At 40.5% G+C, this 19,072-nt stretch overlaps 1 protein-coding gene across 1 annotated transcript in view; it reads left to right on the top strand.

Annotated features, from left to right (window-relative positions):
* The window catches only part of Ublcp1 (Ubiquitin-like domain-containing C-terminal domain phosphatase 1), a 55,965-nt gene extending 39,972 nt beyond the window's left edge, over positions 1 to 15,993 (top strand). Inside the window, exon 5 of the mRNA XM_067153091.2 lies at positions 14,595 to 15,993. Within this exon, the coding sequence (XP_067009192.2) occupies positions 14,595 to 14,903 (309 nt within the window). The 3' untranslated portion in view covers positions 14,904 to 15,993. The remainder of the gene's footprint in view (positions 1 to 14,594) is intronic.
* Positions 15,994 to 19,072: the final 3,079 nt, after the last annotated feature.

Below are 19,072 nucleotides of genomic sequence, written 5' to 3'. Positions count from 1 at the left end.
GAACGACAGGAAGCATGACCAACAAATGGCAAATAAGTTAATATGGGAAGGACAGCTGATTCAGAAAGTGATGGAACCAACCAGAGGGAAAAATATCCTGGATGTGGTGCTGATAAAACCAGATGAGCTCTATAGGGAAACTGAAGTAATAGATGGTATTAGTGATCATGAAGCTGTTTTTGTAGTAGTTAAAAATAAATGTGATAGAAAGGAAGGTCTTAAAAGTAGGACTGTTAGGCAGTACCATATGGCTGATAAAGCAGGCATGAGGCAGTTTCTAAAAAGTAATTATGATCGGTGGAAAACGGTAAATAAAAATGTAAACAGACTCTGGGATGGGTTTAAAGAAATTGTTGAGGAATGCGAAAACAGGTTTGTACCATTAAGGGTGGTAAGGAATGGTAAAGACCCACCTTATTATAATAGAGAAATAAAGAGACTAAGAAGGAGGTGCAGACTGGAAAGAAATAGAGATAGAAATGGCTGTGGAAGTAAGGAGAAATTGAAGGAACTTACTAGAAAATTGAATCTAGCAAAGAAGGCAGCTAAGGATAACATGATGGCAAGCATAACTGGCAGTCATACGAATTTTAGTGAAAGATGGAAGGGTATGTATAGGTATTTTAAGGCAGAAACAGGTTCCAAGAAGGACATTCCAGGAATAATTAATGAACAAGGGGAGTGTGTATGTGAGGATCTTCAAAAGGCAGAAGTATTCAGTCAGCAGTATGTAAAGATTGTTGGTTACAAGGAAAATGTCAAGATAGAGGAGGAGACTATGGCCAAAGAAGTAATAAAATTTACATATGATAACAATGACATTTACAATAAGATACAAAAGTTGAAAACTAGAAAAGCGGCTGGAATTGATCAGATTTCTGGGGATATACTAAAGACAATGGGTTGGGATATAGTACCATATCTGAAGTACTTATTTGATTATTGTTTGGTCGGAGGAGCTATACCAGATGAATGGAGAGTTGCTATAGTAGCCCCTGTGTATAAAGGAAAGGGTGATAGACATAAAGCTGAAAATTACAGGCCAGTAAGTTTGACATGCATTGTATGTAAGCTTTGGGAAGGCATTCTTTCTGATTATATTAGACATGTTTGTGAAATTAATAACTGGTTCGATAGACGGCAATTCGGTTTTAGGAAAGGTTATTCCACTGAAGCTCAACTTGTAGGATTCCAGCAAGATATAGCAGATATCTTGGATTCTGGAGATCAAATGGACTGTATCGCGATTGACCTGTCTAAAGCATTTGATAGGGTGGATCATGGGAGACTACTGGCAAAAATGAGTGCAATTGGACTAGACAAAAGGGTGACTGAATGGGTTGCTATATTTCTAGAAAATAGATCTCAGAGAATTAGGGTAGGTGAAGCTTTATCTGACCCTGTAATAATTAAGAGGGGAATTCCTCAAGGCAGTATTATCGGACCTTTATGTTTTCTTATATATATAAATGATATGAGTAAAGGAGTGGAATCGGAGGTAAGGCTTTTTGCGGATGATGTTATTCTCTATAGAGTGATAAATAAGTTACAAGATTGTGAGCAACTGCAGCGTGAACTCGAAAATGTTGTGAGATGGACAGCAGGCAATGGTATGATGATAAACGGGGTTAAAAGTCAGGTTGTGAGTTTCACAAATAGGAAAAGTCCTCTCAGTTTTAATTACTGCGTTGATGGGGTGAAAGTTCCTTTTGGGGATCATTGTAAGTATCTAGGTGTTAATATAAGGAAAGATCTTCATTGGGGTAATCACATAAATGGGATTGTAAATAAAGGGTACAGATCTCTGCACATGGTTATGAGGGTGTTTAGGGGTTGTAGTAAGGATGTAAAGGAGAGGGCATATAAGTCTCTGGTAAGACCCCAACTAGAGTATGGTTCCAGTGTATGGGACCCTCACCAGGATTACCTGATTCAAGAACTGGAAAAAATCCAAAGAAAAGCAGTCGATTTGTTCTGGGTGATTTCCGACAAAAGAGTAGCGTTACAAAAATGTTGCAATGTTTGGGTTGGGAAGAATTGAGAGAAAGAAGAAGAGCTGCTCGACTAAGTGGTATGTTCCGAGCTGTCAGCGGAGAGTTGGCGTGGAATGACATTAGTAGACGAATAAGTTTGAATGGCGTTTATAAAAGTAGGAAAGATCACAATATGAAGATAAAGTTGGAATTCAAGAGGACAAACTGGGGCAAATATTCATTTATAGGAAGGGGAGTTAGGGATTGGAATAACTTACCAAGGGAGACGTTCAATAAATTTCCAATTTCTTTGAAATCATGTAGGAAAAGGCTAGGAAAGCAACAGATAGGGAATCTGCCACCTGAGCAACTGCCCTAAATGCAGATCAGGATTGATTGATTGATTGATTAATTAATTAAAGGGCAAAACATGTCCCTATAATTTTGTTACCGTGTTTTTGTGGTAGTTAGAGGTGAAAGAAGGTGCGGGGTGGTGAACAGGTCTCAAGCTACGAAAGTAAAATTAATTTAAAATTTAACAAGGTTATATTTTCTTTTCAAACTCAGAAATAACAAGAATGGCAGGTACAGAGTAGCAAGGCAACAAAGAGCAACAATAGTATTTACAGGGGCCCCGAACTTCCAATTCTCGAGCGGTTAGCCCGAATTTACATGTACATAAGGTTTAGCAAAGGGGCAGAAAACCCCAATCATGCCCAGGAGCACTTGCTCCGAATTACACAGTAATACCTCCTAGAGGCACGCAGAAACAAATTGCAAAAGAGCGATCCGCTCTCAAAGTTTTGAGCCTATCACAAGGCCACACCTAACTCTACTTTCAAGCTGTCCTGTAAGGACGTAAGCACAGGGGTAAAATACCCAACCTACTGAGGTCTATTAAGTGATAAATGGATAATTACATGACCTCTAAAATACCAAGTTGAGAGGAGGCGAACTGCACTCCTAATACATTTGCTTTTAAAACCTAATCTGGCTCTAGGCCACAAATGCAAGGGCTAATCCCATACTAAAGAGGTGACTTTAGAAAGAAACAAATTTACATAATGTTAAGGAAGAATAGGTTGAGAAAATAAGTTCACCTCAAAACAATATGAGTGGGAGCTCGAGAGGGTTAAGCACTCTCTATCCCAATATGTAGTTTAAAAGATAGAATAGATACAAGTTTCTTTACATTTTAAGGAAGGTTACATAATGGAAAAACTTCGGACCCGCCCCGAGAGTTAAACTGCTGAGCAAGCAAGAAAAGAAGTAATTAATCGGCCATTACCTGGTTGTTGACTGCCGCCGAAGAAAGAGGCGCTTCCCGCCCCCTGCTATGTACTTTACACACGAAAAGATGGAACAGAAGTGGCGCAGAGACCCTAAAATCAGCAGTTTATATACTCTCGCGGAAAGTTCGAGGCGTTTTAGGAAGGAAAACACCCGCCCACAATCTTTTATTGGTGGTTAAAGAAAACCCCTACACAAGATGAAGAAGAAACACATCATTGGTGGAAAATTAATTTAAGAAATTCGGGATTGGCTAAATTCAAAACAAGGCGAAAGAAAGGGTTAATATTGCCAACTTAAACAATGACTGAAAGAAATTTAGCAAAGAACAAACTTTTGAAATTAAATTTTCTCCAAAAAAACAGTTCTTTCACTCCGCACTAGGGTGCACTATTGTTGATCTTCAGTAGTGTCCTCTAGAAGAGAAAGTTCACACTTCTTACTACAAGCAAAACAAAAATACGTCGAAAATGACACAGTTCAAAAACTCCAAAATTTCCAGGTAGTGACATCTTCTGAGAAAGTAGAAAATTAATACCGTAGATAAAGTTCAGACTTCCTCCAGCAGAGGAGTTTCAACTGGCGCAAATTTTAAATAAGCGGCGTGGAGGTGTACCGCCCGGTACAGACCTCCCCCCCCAAAAGTTACTCCAGGGGTGACACATGAAATTTGTTTGAAAACAAGGTCCAAGTTATGATGTGGATACGAAGATTGATTGCAGAAGCATTTATCGAAATGGTTGAAATTTAGTTTGATTCAGTTTCAAAAATTCTTGTAGTAACAGCGGAAGTACTGTCTTAATGTTTGTAGAAGGTTGAATTGAGAAGGAAAACTTTAGTTTTAAAGTTGAGGAAAAATTTTCTAAGTCCACCAGATATTGTTGTTGAATTCTCAGGTATAGTAATTGCTGATAGTAATTGTCCATGTAGTTAATTAAATTGGATGGCCAGACCGGCCGCTGCAGCTTGTGTCCAGAGGAGGCCGCTCGGACCCCTCAAGTACCCTGAGATACCGCTCGCCCGCACTATGAGAGGAGTGGAGGTGTTGAAGCACGCCGCGCCCGCGGTGAACATATACAGGCTGCGGGCCAGTAGCAGGTCGTGCGCCGCATATCAGCCTTGGCCGGGAGGAGGGCTCCGGCTCGCCGTGCACATGTCGTCCTCGCTGGGGAAGAGGGGGCCCTTCCTCTATCCCAGTCGCAGCACGGCGCCCCGCGGCTGCGGGGCACTGAAACATTAAAGCTAGGCGGCAGAATTGTTGGACCATCATCATTTTTTGAGGGCACAGGCTTTGTGGAGAGGTTGAGGGGCCAGCGGCGTGCAGAAATTCATTTCAGATGCGAGCCACTGTGTGTAGTGGAGCAGGAGACGGGAGCGTGGTAATGGCCGTGGCAAGGACAGGATGGCAGTTTAACGGTTCGGGGCAGGTTTACAAAAAACTTACATATGAAACAAAATATTATAGAAGGGGCAGAATGCCTTAAAAGTGAAAACTCAAAAAAAAAAAATATAACCTTCATATTCCTTTCACGATTATATGAAGCAAGTTAACCCAGAAATTACACCGGTTTCACCTGTGACAGGTGAACCCTAAATATCCTCTCGGTGGCTGGATTGCTTAATAATAATGTGACCGGCGTAAGGAAATCTAGAATGATACACGGCCCATGAAATCTGGGGGCAAGCTTGCCCGCGGGAACAAAATTCTTGACCATCACCTGGTCACCTACCTTCAAATGGGTGGGTCTCTGTCCACGATCATATCTTTCCCTAACCTTTTCATGAGAGACTTTAAGATTGGCTTTAGCCTTCTTCCAAAGATCTTTAATATTATCCGGATCTATTGTCTCGGGTAGAATGTCACTCAGAGACCAGAGGTTAGAGAGCGGCGTGTTGGGAACGAACTTGAACATCAAAGAAGCTGGAGTAAACTTGTGAGATTCATGAACCGCCGAATTCAAAGCAAAAGCTAACCAATGCAGGGACGTATCCCACCTGGAATGATCTTCATGATGATAGGCAATAAGCGCGGACCTGAGATTACGATTAACCCGTTCAGCCAGAGATGGTTGAGGGTAATAAGCAGAAGTAGTTACATGAGAGATGGACAAGTCAAAACAGAATTTACGAAAAAGATTTGATGTGAACGCCTTAGCATTATCAGACACAATATATTGGCATGGACCAAAAGAAGCAAAAATAGAATTTAGGCAAGTAATGGTGGACTGAGCGGTAGCCAGCTTAGTCGGAAATAACCAGGAAAATCTAGTAAAGCCATCTACGCATACAAAGATAAACTTGTTAGCATTTCCCTTAGACAGGGGGAAGGGTCCTACATAATCAATATACAGGCGTTCCATGGGGCGCGACGCTTGATGTGAAGACAAAAGGCCTACCTTGGTGGACATGGTGGGTTTACTGAGCAAACAAGATTTACAAGCTTTTACTAGTTCACGGATTTCACCGTCCATACCCTTCCAGATGAACCTTTCACGAATCTTTTCACGAGTTTTAAAGATTCCAAGATGCCCCCCTAATGGGGTCTCATGATAGTACTTGAAGATCATAGGCACAAGAACAGCTGGAACAACCACCTTCATCATCTTATCATGCCTCGAAGGGCAACATAGAACACCATTCCTCAGAACATAAGGGACAACATGTTCCCCAGAAGAAAGGGTTTCCATTATCGGAGCCAGCGTCGGATCTTCACGTTGGTATTTCTCGATATCCCTAAAGAGCATGGGAGCATCTGTTTAAGATGGCATTAACACCAGATAGTATGGACTCGGGAGGTGATGAACTGTCGACCGGTTCGTGGGTCTCGACGTCGTTGGAAAACATTCGGCTGAGTCCATCAGCAACAACATTTTCAGTACTTCTGATATGCCGGACATCGAATTGGAAGGCAGAAATTCGGATGGCCCAACGGGCTATACGACCAGTACGACGCGGCCTACCTAAGACCCAGCTTAAGGCTTGATTATCTGTCTCCAGGTCGAACTTGACGTGTTCCAGATAGAGACAGAACTTTTCTAAGGCGAATAAGACTGCCAAACCTTCGAGCTCATAGATGGAATACTTGGCTTCTTGAGCCAAGGTCCGACAAGGTCCTGGATGCATAGGCGATGGGTCGCCTCCCTAGTTCAGTCTCTTGAAGAAGGACTGCAGCTACTGCTGACGACGCCGCGTCGGTTTGGACGATGAATTTCTTCGAGAAATCAGGCATGGCAAGTACAGGGGCATTACAGAGAGCTAATTTAAGATCTTCAAAAGCGGCTTGTTGAGAAGGTCCCCACTCGAATTTGATGCCTTTCCTACGAAGAAGGTTCAAGGGCGCCGCTCTATTAGCAAAGATAGGAATGAACTTCCTGAAGAAATTCACCATTCCAATGAACCTGGCGATACCTTTGATGTCCTTAGGGGGTTTAAAATCACGGATGGCCTGTGTTCTCGAATGATCGACTGCAACACCATCAGGTGACACAATATGCTCTAGGAATGACATAGAGGGCTTAGCAAAGGCAACCTTGGACAACTTGACAGTTAACCCAGCCTTACGAAGGCGATCGAGAACTTCTCGCAGATGATCTAGATGTTCTTCAAAAGTCTCTGAAAATACGACGACATCATCCAAGTAGTGGTACAAGTACTCGAATTTGATGTCGGAGAAGACCCTATCTAGCAGCCTAGTGAGTACAGCTGCTCCCGTGGGGAGCCCGAAAGGCACGCGGTTGTATTCGTATAAATTCCAGTCCGTGGCAAACGCTGCAAGATGTTTAGACTCTTCGGCTAGAGAAATTTGATTGTAGGCTTGATTCAAGTCCAAGATGGTGAAGAACTTGGCCTTACGGAACCATGAAAAACAAGAATGAAGGTCGGGAAGGGGCACAGATTGCAACACCACCTTCCGATTGAGAGCCCTATAATCAATGACAGGCCTGAAGCCTCCCTGGGGTTTCGGGACTAGAAAAATAGGCGACGAGTACGCCGACTTAGAGGGCCTAATAATACCATCCTTCAACATCTGATCGATGATTTCTTTCAGAGCCTTCATTTTAGGTGGAGATAGCCTATAAGGTGGAAAACGGACAGGAATCGAATCCGTGACCTCAATTTTGTATTCGATAAGGTCAGTAACACCAAGAGTATCAGAGAACACCTCTGGAAACGACTGACACAACTTACGAATACTATCAGCCTGCTCCTCAGGTAGATGTCTAAGGTCTAACAACATCTCATCCTGGGTAGGCGAAATAGATGAACATGATACAGAATTACATTTCAATAATGGGATTTTACAATTAAATGCAAATTTGAAAGAGCACGACCTACTCTGGAGATCGAGCACAAGACCAATGTAGGAAATGAAGTCAGCTCCCAATATAATGGGGCAAGACAAGTGCTTGGCCACAAACAATTTCATTTTCCATGTAAATTTAAAAATACGAATTTTGACCTGTAAAGAACCTAGAATTTCTAATGGGGATGAATTAGCCGAAACATATTGAACAGGAGATGAGTCATAGTCAGGTAGTTTACAAACAGATTTCAATTTTGCATACCATTCGGCCGAAATAATAGAACAAACACTGCCTGAATCTAATAGAGAATGTTATAGGTTCGTTATTTACCTCAATTTTGAGAAAGGGGACCGGTGCGGGGGTATCCGCCGCAATCCTAAGACACTCTTTAGGGCATTCAAAAGATGAATTTGAAGACTGATCGTTCTCTGAATTTTCGACCTGTTTACCAGGGGCTGAGCCTCGGGAAGAAGGATTAGTCGACTCAGCCGAAGCCACTAGTCATTTTTTATTATTGGCATTGGTGGAATTTACACCAGAAGTTGAGCAGGAGGGGGTGCTATTTGAATTTGGGCAATTCTTGGCGATATGTGAGAAAGCCCCACATTTAAAACAGCCTTGTGATGAACCAGCTCCATTATTTGCCCTACTAGATTTGATCAATGGACACTTGTTCCGCAGATGGTCAGGCGACCCGCAAGCGTAACATTTATGAGGAGTGACTGATCGGCGAGGTGGAGGCCGAGTATTACTAAAGGAAGGTGGGGGTTCTTTCGCGACACGCAAGGAATCGGCGTATCTAACCCCTTCCGCTGAAACGGCCAATGCTTCAAGTTCCGAGAAGGTTTGCGGGCACGCCGCGAAACACAAATATGACCTATAGGATGGTGAAATTCCTTCTACAATAGCCTGTACAATCTGGTCTTCAGGAAAATGAAGAGCGAACACCCTAGTATAGAATTTAATATCTTGGATAAAGTCTGCCAAGTTTTCATCCAAACGCTGTACACGATAATAGTACTTCTGAATAAGGGAGGACCTGGCCCTAGCCGGGATGAAGTTAGCTAGCAAGTGGGCGTGGAAATCCTCAATAGAAGATTGCTCGGCAATGGCTATTTTGTCAGAGAGAATGCCAATTGCATAGGGATAGATAATTTGCAAAATTTGACATGGAGAAAGAGAAAACACAAGGGCATGATCCTGAAATTCAACTAAAAATCTTAAAAAGGAAATTACTTCACTGGTGGTATTAACGGAAAACTTAGAGATACCTCTGAGCAACATTGCCAATGGATGAGGCAAACTGCTGAACCCGGGTGACATAGTAGGTAAAGGTTTCAGTGGCAAGGAAGTTAATTCAGAACGTACATTATTTAATGAGTTACGGCGTTCAGACTCGTCCAATGGGGCAGAGGTTGTTTGAGCAGCGATGGTTTTCCTATTTACTTCTCCCTTAGGAGGCTCTTCCTCGCTACCTACATTCACTGTGGTGGGTAGATCGCTTTTGGGAGGAACCTCCCCAGTTAACAATTGAGTGACCTTGCTAGATAATTCAGAAATATTTTCAAGCAGCGTACTAGCTTCCTTCTTCTGAACGTCATTCAACTTTAGAGACAACAGATCGTTAACTCTATTTGAAAAATGAAACAGCCTGGCTTGCACACGCTTAATTTGATTAGGAGAAGGATCATTTTCATCAAAAAAACTAACTACAGATGCTAGCCCAGTAATATTCTCGACGATCGTGGAAAGAGAGTCGTCAATTTCTTTCTCTCCCAAGGTGGGGATGGAAATGGGCAAATCAAGGGACTCTCTAAGCTTATTTGTGTCTACTGCAACCGTGCCTCCAGATTGCACATTTCTGATAGTTAACTCATAGATCAACTCCTCTTTGCGTAAATAGTTAAGACGGAGAACATCGCGAGGGCCGGGCATGATGACAGAACAATTTTGAAAAACTCAAAAAATTCCAGCAACTGAGAAAATGGTTAGAGTTCGGAACAAAACAATGTTTAGCCGTCAAAAGGGGCTAAATTGAGACCCATTCAACCACGCTCTGCTACCACTTGTTACCATGTTTTTGTGGTAGTTAGAGGTGAAAGAAGGTGCGGGATGGTGAACAGGTCTCAAGCTACGAAAGTAAAATTAATTTAAAATTTAACAAGGTTATATTTTCTTTTCAAACTCAGAAATAACAAGAATGGCAGGTACAGAGTAGCAAGGCAACAAAGAGCAACAATAGTATTTACAGGGGCCCCGAACTTCCAATTCTCGAGCGGTTAGCCCGAATTTACATGTACATAAGGTTTAGCAAAGGGGCAGAAAACCCCAATCATGCCCAGGAGCACTTGCTCCGAATTACACAGTAATACCTCCTAGAGGCACGCAGAAACAAATTGCAAAAGAGCGATCCGCTCTCAAAGTTTTGAGCCTATCACAAGGCCACACCTAACTCTACTTTCAAGCTGTCCTCTAAGGACGTAAGCACAGGGGTAAAATACCCAAACTACTGAGGTCTATTAAGCGATAAATGGATAATTACATGACCTCTAAAATACCAAGTTGAGAGGAGGCGAACTGCACTCCTAATACATTTGCTTTTAAAACCTAATCTGGCTCTAGGCCACAAATGCAAGGGCTAATCCTATACTAAAGAGGTGACTTTAGAAAGAAACAAATTTACATAATGTTAAGGAAGAATAGGTTGAGAAAATAAGTTCACCTCAAAACAATATGAGTGGGAGCTCGAGAGGGTTAAGCACTCTCTATCCCAATATGTAGTTTAAAAGATAGAATAGATACAAGTTTCTTTACATTTTAAGGAAGGTTACATAATGGAAAAACTTCGGACCCGCCCCGAGAGTTAAACTGCTGAGCAAGCAAGAAAAGAAGTAATTAATCGGCCATTACCTGGTTGTTGACTGCCGCCGAAGAAAGAGGCGCTTCCCGCCCCCTGCTATGTACTTTACACACGAAAAGATGGAACAGAAGTGGCGCAGAGACCCTAAAATCAGCAGTTTATATACTCTCGCGGAAAGTTCGAGGCGTTTTAGGAAGGAAAACACCCGCTCACAATCTTTTATTGGTGGTTAAAGAAAACCCCTACACAAGATGAAGAAGAAACACATCATTGGTGGAAAATTAATTTAAGAAATTCGGGATTGGCTAAATTCAAAACAAGGGGAAAGAAAGGGTTAATATTGCCAACTTAAACAATGACTGAAAGAAATTTAGCAAAGAACAAACTTTTGAAATTAAATTTTCTCCAAAAAAACAGTTCTTTCACTCCGCACTAGGGTGCACTATTGTTGATCTTCAGTAGTGTCCTCTAGAAGAGAAAGTTCACACTTCTTACTACAAGCAAAACAAAAATACGTCGAAAATGACACAGTTCAAAAACTCCAAAATTTCCAGGTAGTGACATCTTCTGAGAAAGTAGAAAATTAATACCGTAGATAAAGTTCAGACTTCCTCCAGCAGAGGAGTTTCAACTGGCGCAAATTTTAAATAAGCGGCGTGGAGGTGTACCGCCCGGTACAAATTTTATTCAAGATTTAATTTCTTAATTAAAATCTCTATTTATGTATTGAATAGGTGGAATAAATAAATTTTAATATTTATTTGACTTCAAGCTAGAACAGGTCAATAATTTCAAGTATTTAGGTTGTGTGTTCTCCCACAATGGTAATATAGTAAGTGAGATTGAATCAAGGTGTAGTAAAGCTAATGCAGTGAGCTCGCAGTTGCGATCAACATTATTCTGTAAGAAGGAAGTCAGCTCCCAGACGAAACTATCATTACATCGGTCTGTTTTCAGACCAACTTTGCTTTATGGGAGCAAAAGCTGGGTGGACTCAGAATATATTATTCATAAGTTAGAAGTAACAGACATGAAAGTAGCGAGAATGATTGTTGGTACAAATAGGTGGGAACAATGACAGGAGGGTACTCAGAATGATGAGATAAAGGCTAATTTAGGAATGAATTCTACGGATGAAGCTGTACGCATAAACCACCTTCGGTGGTGGGGCCATGTGAGGCGAATGGAGGAGGATAGGTTGTCAAAACAGATCAGATGTAAGGCTTTTCAGGCATTTGCTCTATTAACCAGTGTTTCGTCTTAGGTCTGACACTAGACTCATCAGAGTGGGATGTGTCAGACCCTACCCACTGACGCTGCGGTGTATGCAGGTGAACTTATCAGAAGCCCTTATAAGAGACACAGTCTGATAACTGCATATGGGAGATAAATCTCCACAATGGATTATTGCCCGCCTAGCAATTCCGAATGGAAAATTCTAAATTCCCATGGAGGAAATTAGATATTTTTCACCAATAGAGCATGTCAAAAATGTCAAAACAGATCAGATGTAATGTAAGGCTTTTCAGACGTTTGCTCTATTAACCAGCCTTTTGTCTTAGGTCTGTCACTAGACTCATCAGAGTGGGATGTGTCAGACCCTGCCCACTGACGCTGGGGTGTATGCAGGTGAACTTATCAGAAGCCCTTATAAGAGGCACAGTCTGATAACTGCATACGGGAGATAAATCTCCACAATGGAATTATTGCCTGCCTAGCAATTCCGAATGGAAAATTCTAAATTCCTATGGAGGGAATTAGATATTTTTCACCAATAGAGCATGTCAAAAATGTCAAAACTGATCAGATGTAATGCTTTACAGGCGTTTGCTCCATTAACCAGCATTTCGTCTTAGGTCTGACAATAGACTCATCAGAGTGGGATGTGTCAGACTCTACCCACTGACACTATCTCCACAATAGGCGGGCACCATTATTATTATTATTGATAAGTTCACCTGCATACACCCCAGCGTCAGTGGGTAGGGTCTGACACATCCCACTCTGATGAGTCCAGTGTCAGACCTAAGACAAAATGCTGGTGTATAGAGCAAACGCCTGAAAAGCCTTACATCTGATCTGTTTTGACATTTTTGACATGCTCTATTGGTGAAAAATATCTAATTCCTTCCATGGGAATTTAGAATTTTCCATTCAGGAGGATAGGTTACCGAGGAGAATAATGGACTCTGTTATGGAGGGTAAGAGAATTAGAGGTAGACCAAGACGACAATGGTTAGACTCGGTTTTTAACGATTTAAAGATGAAAGGTATAGAACTAAATGAGGCCACAGCACTAGTTGCAAATAGAAGATTGTGGTGATGTTTAGTAAAGTCACAGAGGTTTGCATACTGAACGCTGAAAGGCATAACAGTCTGTAATGATAATATATGTAATGTACGTTTGTATGTATAATAGTAATAATAATACAATACATTCATACTAGAAGATAGTTGATCTGAAGTCCAGTGATGCATAAGTTGACACAAAATGGCATTCATTCAACCACAAAGCACACCCTGCACCAGCATGGAAATATTAAGAAGCAGCTGAGGCATGATGATGATATTATTATTATTATTATTATTATTATTATTATTATTGTACCGGGCGGTACACCTCCACGCCGCTAATTCAAACTTTGCGCCAGTTGAAACTCCCCTACTGGAGGAAGTCTGAACTTTATCTAAGGTGTTAATTTTCAAGTTTTTCAGAAGATGTCACTACTTGGAAATTTTGGAGTTTCTGAACTGGGTCGTTTTCGATGTATTTTTGTTTTACCTGTAGTAAGAAGTGTGAACTTTCTCTTCTAGAGGACTCTACTGAAGAACTACAATGGTGCACCCTAGTGCGAAGTGAAAGAACTGTTTTTTTGGAGAAATTTTTATTTCAAAAGTTTGTTCCTTGTTAAATTTCTTTCAGTCATTGTTTAAGTTGGCAATATTAACCCTTTCTTTCCCCTTGTTTTGAATTTAGCCAATCCCGAATTTCTTGAATTAATTTTCCACCAATTATGTGTTTCTTCTTCATATTGTGTAGGGGTTTTCTTGGTTATCCAATAAAATGATTGTGGGCGGGTGTTTTCATTCCTGAAACGCCTCGAACTTTCCACGAGAGTATATAAACTGCTGATTTTCGGGTCTCTGCGCCACTTCAGTACCAACTTTCAAAGTGTAAAGTACGTAGCAGGGGCGGGAAGCACCTCTTTCTTCGGGCAGCAGTTCAACAACAAGGTAATGGCCGTTTAATAACTTCTTTTCTTGCTAGCTCCGCAGTTTAACTCTCGGGGCGGGTCCGAAGCTTTTCCACCATGTAACTTTTCCCTAAAATGTAAAGACTCTTAGCATCTATTCTCTTTTAAAGCTACATATTGGGATAGAGAGTGCTTAACCCTCTCGAGCTCCCACTCATATTGTTTTGAGGTGAACTTATTTTTCACAACCGATTCTTCCTTAACGTAATGTAAATTGTTTCTTTCTAAAGTCACCTCGTTAGTATGGGATTAGCCCTTGCATTAGCGGCCTAGAGCCAGATTAGGTTTTAAACAAAATGTATTAGGAGTGCAGATCGCAAGTGCTCCTGGGCATGAATGGGGTTTTCTGCCCCTCTGTTAAAACTTATTTTGGAGTAAAGTGGGGCTAATTGCCCAAGAATTGTGAGTTCGGGGTTCGAAGCCCAAATCCGGTAAATACTGTAATTGTACTTTTGTTGCCTTGCTACTCTGTACCTGCCATGCTTGTTATTTCCTGATTTTGAAAAGAAAATATAACTTTGTTAAATTTTAAATTAATTTTAATTTCGTAGCCTGAGACCTGTTCACCCCCGCACCTTCTTTCACCTCTGCTGTTCCACAGATGCCTCGGAACAATTATTATTATTATTATTATTATTATTATTATTATTATTATTATTATTATTATTATTATTATTATTATTATTATTATTATTATTATTTCTTCAGATGGACCACCTGAGGTCCACAATGTTCAAATTTTGTGCTCAGAGAGGGACTTTGTTTACCCAGTACTTGAACATTCTCTGACTGTTTCTCCTTTCATTCCTTTATCCAGAGGATGCCTGTTTTCCAACAAGGTCTTAGATGTAATTTACTGTACCATAGTATTTAAATTGATTTATTTTCACTTACCTTGTATTTCTACTTGCAGGTGAAGCCACTTGGTGTTATCTGGGGGAAGTTCACTCAGTACTCTTCCAAAAATACCATCATGTTTGATGATATTCGTCGTAATTTTTTGATGAATCCTGGCAACGGACTGAAAATTCGTCCCTTCAAACAAGCTCATCTTAACAGGGATAAAGACCGTGAACTGTTGAGGCTTGCAAAATATTTGCAGGAGATAGCTCATGAAGAGGACTTGGGAAGTCTTGATCATAAGTACTGGGAGAAATATAGACCAAAGAAGAAGAAACGTGAGCGTATTGGTGATGAAAGTGGTGACAAATCTCAGAGCTAGTTAAAGCTGATTTGATTACATAATTTACTAAAACATCATGTGGATTATCTCAGACTTCATCTTTACCTTCCTTTCATCATGTGTTTCGTATGTTTGTTAACATTAAGTTCATTAAATAAAAAATTTACAGAAATCCTTTCATTGTTCTGAAGCAATAAGACTTGAAATGAAATATTTGACTTCATCTGTTAAACTGATGAATTGAGGAGTTCTCTGCAATAACATGAAATAAATATATTGATGGTTAAAGTCTTCAGATTCCAAAGAATTTGAATGGGACTATGTCAGGGTCATGGCCACAAGTTTTGGCATAGAATACATACTGCTTGATGAATATTGTTGAAATGCAGTATTTCAAGGTTACATCACAAGTCGATCACAAATGTTGTGTTCTGTTAAAAAAGCACAAATGAATTAGGACAGGAGAGTTAAGGGGTTCTTTTTAGACATCTGTAGTATTCACTTAATCATTCCAAACAAGTACTAGGTGCATCAAATACAAACCAGAATTTAAAATTAGCGGCTCAGGTAGCGAATGGAAATGGGTGAGGCTTTGAGAGGATATTGGTGGAGATGTCTGGAGTAGGGATCTTGATGTGTCACACACCATAGAGCGACCGCTCGTTTCAGTACGCCATGAGCAAGCAAGAGGTACACATGTCTGTTGCAGTACCATTTGTGATCGGCATGTGATGTAACCTCGCATTACTAAGTGCTATTGTATTGAATAGGTGGTACCATAATATATTATTAATTGAATTGAGAGGTGATCAGACGAGTCAGGGATGAATGTGGTAGAAGAAATTAATAGGAAATAATAAAATAAAGTGCAACAAAAGATACCCAGGATAGAATAGAACAGAGCTGAAGCGTGTGGAGAAAACCAGAGAATAATAATGTGAGATGGTGTGGGAAGGGGGCATAACTGGTGTACACACGTTACAAAAGTATGACTCTTAACACATAGCTTGGAATGAACCATCTGGTGATGAGGAACATAACGAATTTGGAAAACACCAAAACGAAATAACAATAGTGAAGCCATTTTCTGTTTGGCATTGGTGATTTTTGATTGTTTGGAATTCTAGTCAATTTGTCCATATGTTGCAACATTTTGCAAAATCGCACCACAGTTTTCTCAAATGTTCTATATTTAATTTTCTTCTTGCTGTATACTTGTGGAACTCACAGAAGCGAATTTATCAACACCAAACACGACATGCTACCATGATGGAGTCCGGAGTTACACTAATTGTTAGCTGCATGGTATGACTATTTTAATACCTCAAGATGGCGCCACCATTGCATGACTCTATGACGTCATACCGAAGTCAAGCTCAAATTTCTACGTACGTCGGTCCTTCCTCTTAACAATGAGATATTTAACATGTCATCACATGTTTGCCTAGAAATGATTTTGATTTTAAAACTTTTATATTTGTGTAACGCTCAACAGCTCATGTACGATTCTGAAACTGTGGACTTATTCTACATCAGAATACAAAATTTTTTTCAGAAGCGTGCTATAACTCTTGGATTAATAACAGACATAAAAAGTTAACAGAGAAGATAGTGACAAAAATGTATTTTTGTGTTCTGTTAAAAATCACAAATGAATTAGGACAGGAGAGTTAAAGGGTTCTTTCTAGACATCTGTAGAATTCACTTAATCATTCCAAACAGTTACTAGGTGCATCAAATATAAACCAGAATTTAAAATTAGCGGCTCTGGTAGCGAACGGAAATGGGTGGGGCTTTGAGAGGATATTGGTGGAGATGTCTGAAGTAGGGATCTTGATGTGTCACGCAGCACAGAGGGTCCGCTCGCTTCAGTACGCCATAAGGGAGCAAGAGGTACACATCTGTTGCGCAGTGCACCATCATCAAGTTTCTGGCGAAAGAAGGCACCGAAGCTTTGGAAATTTTGAGGAGGTTCCGTGCACAATTTGGGAACGCAACTCTTTCAGAGACTCAGGTGTATGAATGGCACAACCAATTTTTGGCAGGATGGGAAGAAGTGGAAAAGGAGCCCCACCAAAGATGACTGCAGACAAGCATCACCGCAAACAACATTTGTGCTGTATGTGTGACCTTATTGAAGAAGATCTGCGCCTGAACATGTCTGAAATTGCTTCACTCGTAGGAATAAGCTTTGGAAGTGTTCAAGCCATCATCAGTGATGAACGTGACCTTCGGAAATTGTCTGCCTAGCGAGTTCCTCATCTCCTCACCCAGGAACAAAAAGAATTCCACCAGGATGTTTGTCGGATGCATCTGAATCACTACGAGGAGGAAGTATATGATTTTTTTTTTTGCATCGCGTTGTGACTTCTGATGATACTTGAGTTCATCATTACACCCCGGAGTCAAAACAAGCAGGCATGGAATGGTGGAAACAAGATGCAGCTAGTCCAGTCAAGGCCAAAACACGCCTTTCTGCTGGAAAGGTGCTTGCAACTGTTTTTTGGGACTGTGTGGGCATTTTGCTTGTGGATTTCTTGCATGAACGAAGGACAGTGAATGCAGCCTATTACTGCCATCTTTTGGTCGAGATAAAAGCTGTATATCACAACAAACATCGCCGGCAACCGATCTGAGATATTCTTCTTCTGCACGACAATGCAAGGCCAAACACTGCTGTTGTAACATGGGAAAACTGGAGGAAACGCATTGCACACCTCTGGAACACCTTCATACAATCCAGACTTGTCACCTTGTGACTACCACTTGTTTGGACCACTGAAAGGAAAGTGATTTCATGATGCTGCAGTGGTAAAGGAGTACCTGCGCAACTGGCTGCACACACGTTCTTTTTTCGAGGAGCATAAAAAGCTGAATTTGGTGGCAAAAATGTGTCAAATTCAGGAGACTATGTAGAAAAATGAGGTGCTTGTTTTGTATTTGTTGGCGGATTCAATAAAATTGTAAAAAATAATTCTGGGTCATTTGATTCACGTATTATTTTTTTCATTTTAGCTTTATTCAACATAGAATATAACTAAAACAAATTTAAACATAGGTAATAAAAATATTTCTTACGTTCAATTTAATGTCTAAAAGAAATGAAATAAGATAGATCCATGCTGATTCAGTTAATATTTTACAAACACAAATTTTATTCAATCTTTCTTCTTTCTGGACTTTTTCTCAGTTTCATGGAGTTGGCACTTGATGTGGATTTTGCTCAATTTTACGACTGGATGCCCTTCTTGATGCCGAACCAGTATAGAGGGTTTTATTCACTACTGCATGTTTTTGTGATGGCTGGTAGTGTGATGAGTTGTGTGTAGACAAAGAGATGTGTGTTAAACACAAACATTCAGTCCCAAAGCTAGAGGAATTAACTATATTCAGATGTCAAGATAGAAGTCCAACAAGGAAAAGGAAGACCCAAAATCAGGGGGAGCTCATTAGGTTAAGAGAGTGAAGGGCCTCTTCTTTCCTTAATAAAAATGAAATTACTGATGACATACTCCAGCATCTGTATTTCAGTTTGCAAGCTCTTCCCTGTTTTTTCTGTACATAACTGCAATGCTTCCCAAGCCACTGTTAGACTGATTTCTGGCTTTTTTGAGTAGAAAGAAACAGAGCTATTTGTACCCTTGTCCTCTGTCTCTCTTACTCTATACTCTTTCTTTCTTACTCACTGGGATTTGCAGATGGGAAGGGGGAACATGCTATCCATGAGTGCCTCTTCCTTAAGCTGATTTTTTTTAACCATTTGATTACTATAGCAACCATGATATCATATTTCCTCAAGCATTTTTTCCCTTAAAAAGCCGTACAGTTAAATGAAGAAACAATTCCACAAATGATTGTTTCATTCCCTTCTCAGGAGCTTTGGCTTAATCCTTGGCACTACTTCTAGGTGAAGTCCACCCCATCCTTCCATAACTTTTCCATCTTATTCTTGGTTCAATTGCTAATCATTTTGAATGAATTTTGTGTGTTGTGTGGGTGTTCTTGAGAGATTATTGCGAGTTACAATTGCTATGTGATGCACGCAATTCATAAATGGTATATGATACAATATTTTTTATAATTCAGTTAACAGCACAGTCAGTGTTTTGTTCACAAGAAACAAGATAATAGAAGAAGGGCTAATGGTGATTGAAAACATTGCCACCCAAGGAAAACGCCTCTGTGAACTGATCAAGAAACAGCCGTTT

This window comes from Anabrus simplex, chromosome 8 (genome assembly GCF_040414725.1).
Source record: "Anabrus simplex isolate iqAnaSimp1 chromosome 8, ASM4041472v1, whole genome shotgun sequence".
NCBI lineage: Eukaryota > Metazoa > Arthropoda > Insecta > Orthoptera > Tettigoniidae > Anabrus > Anabrus simplex.
This window is presented reverse-complemented; position numbering and strand designations above follow the sequence as displayed.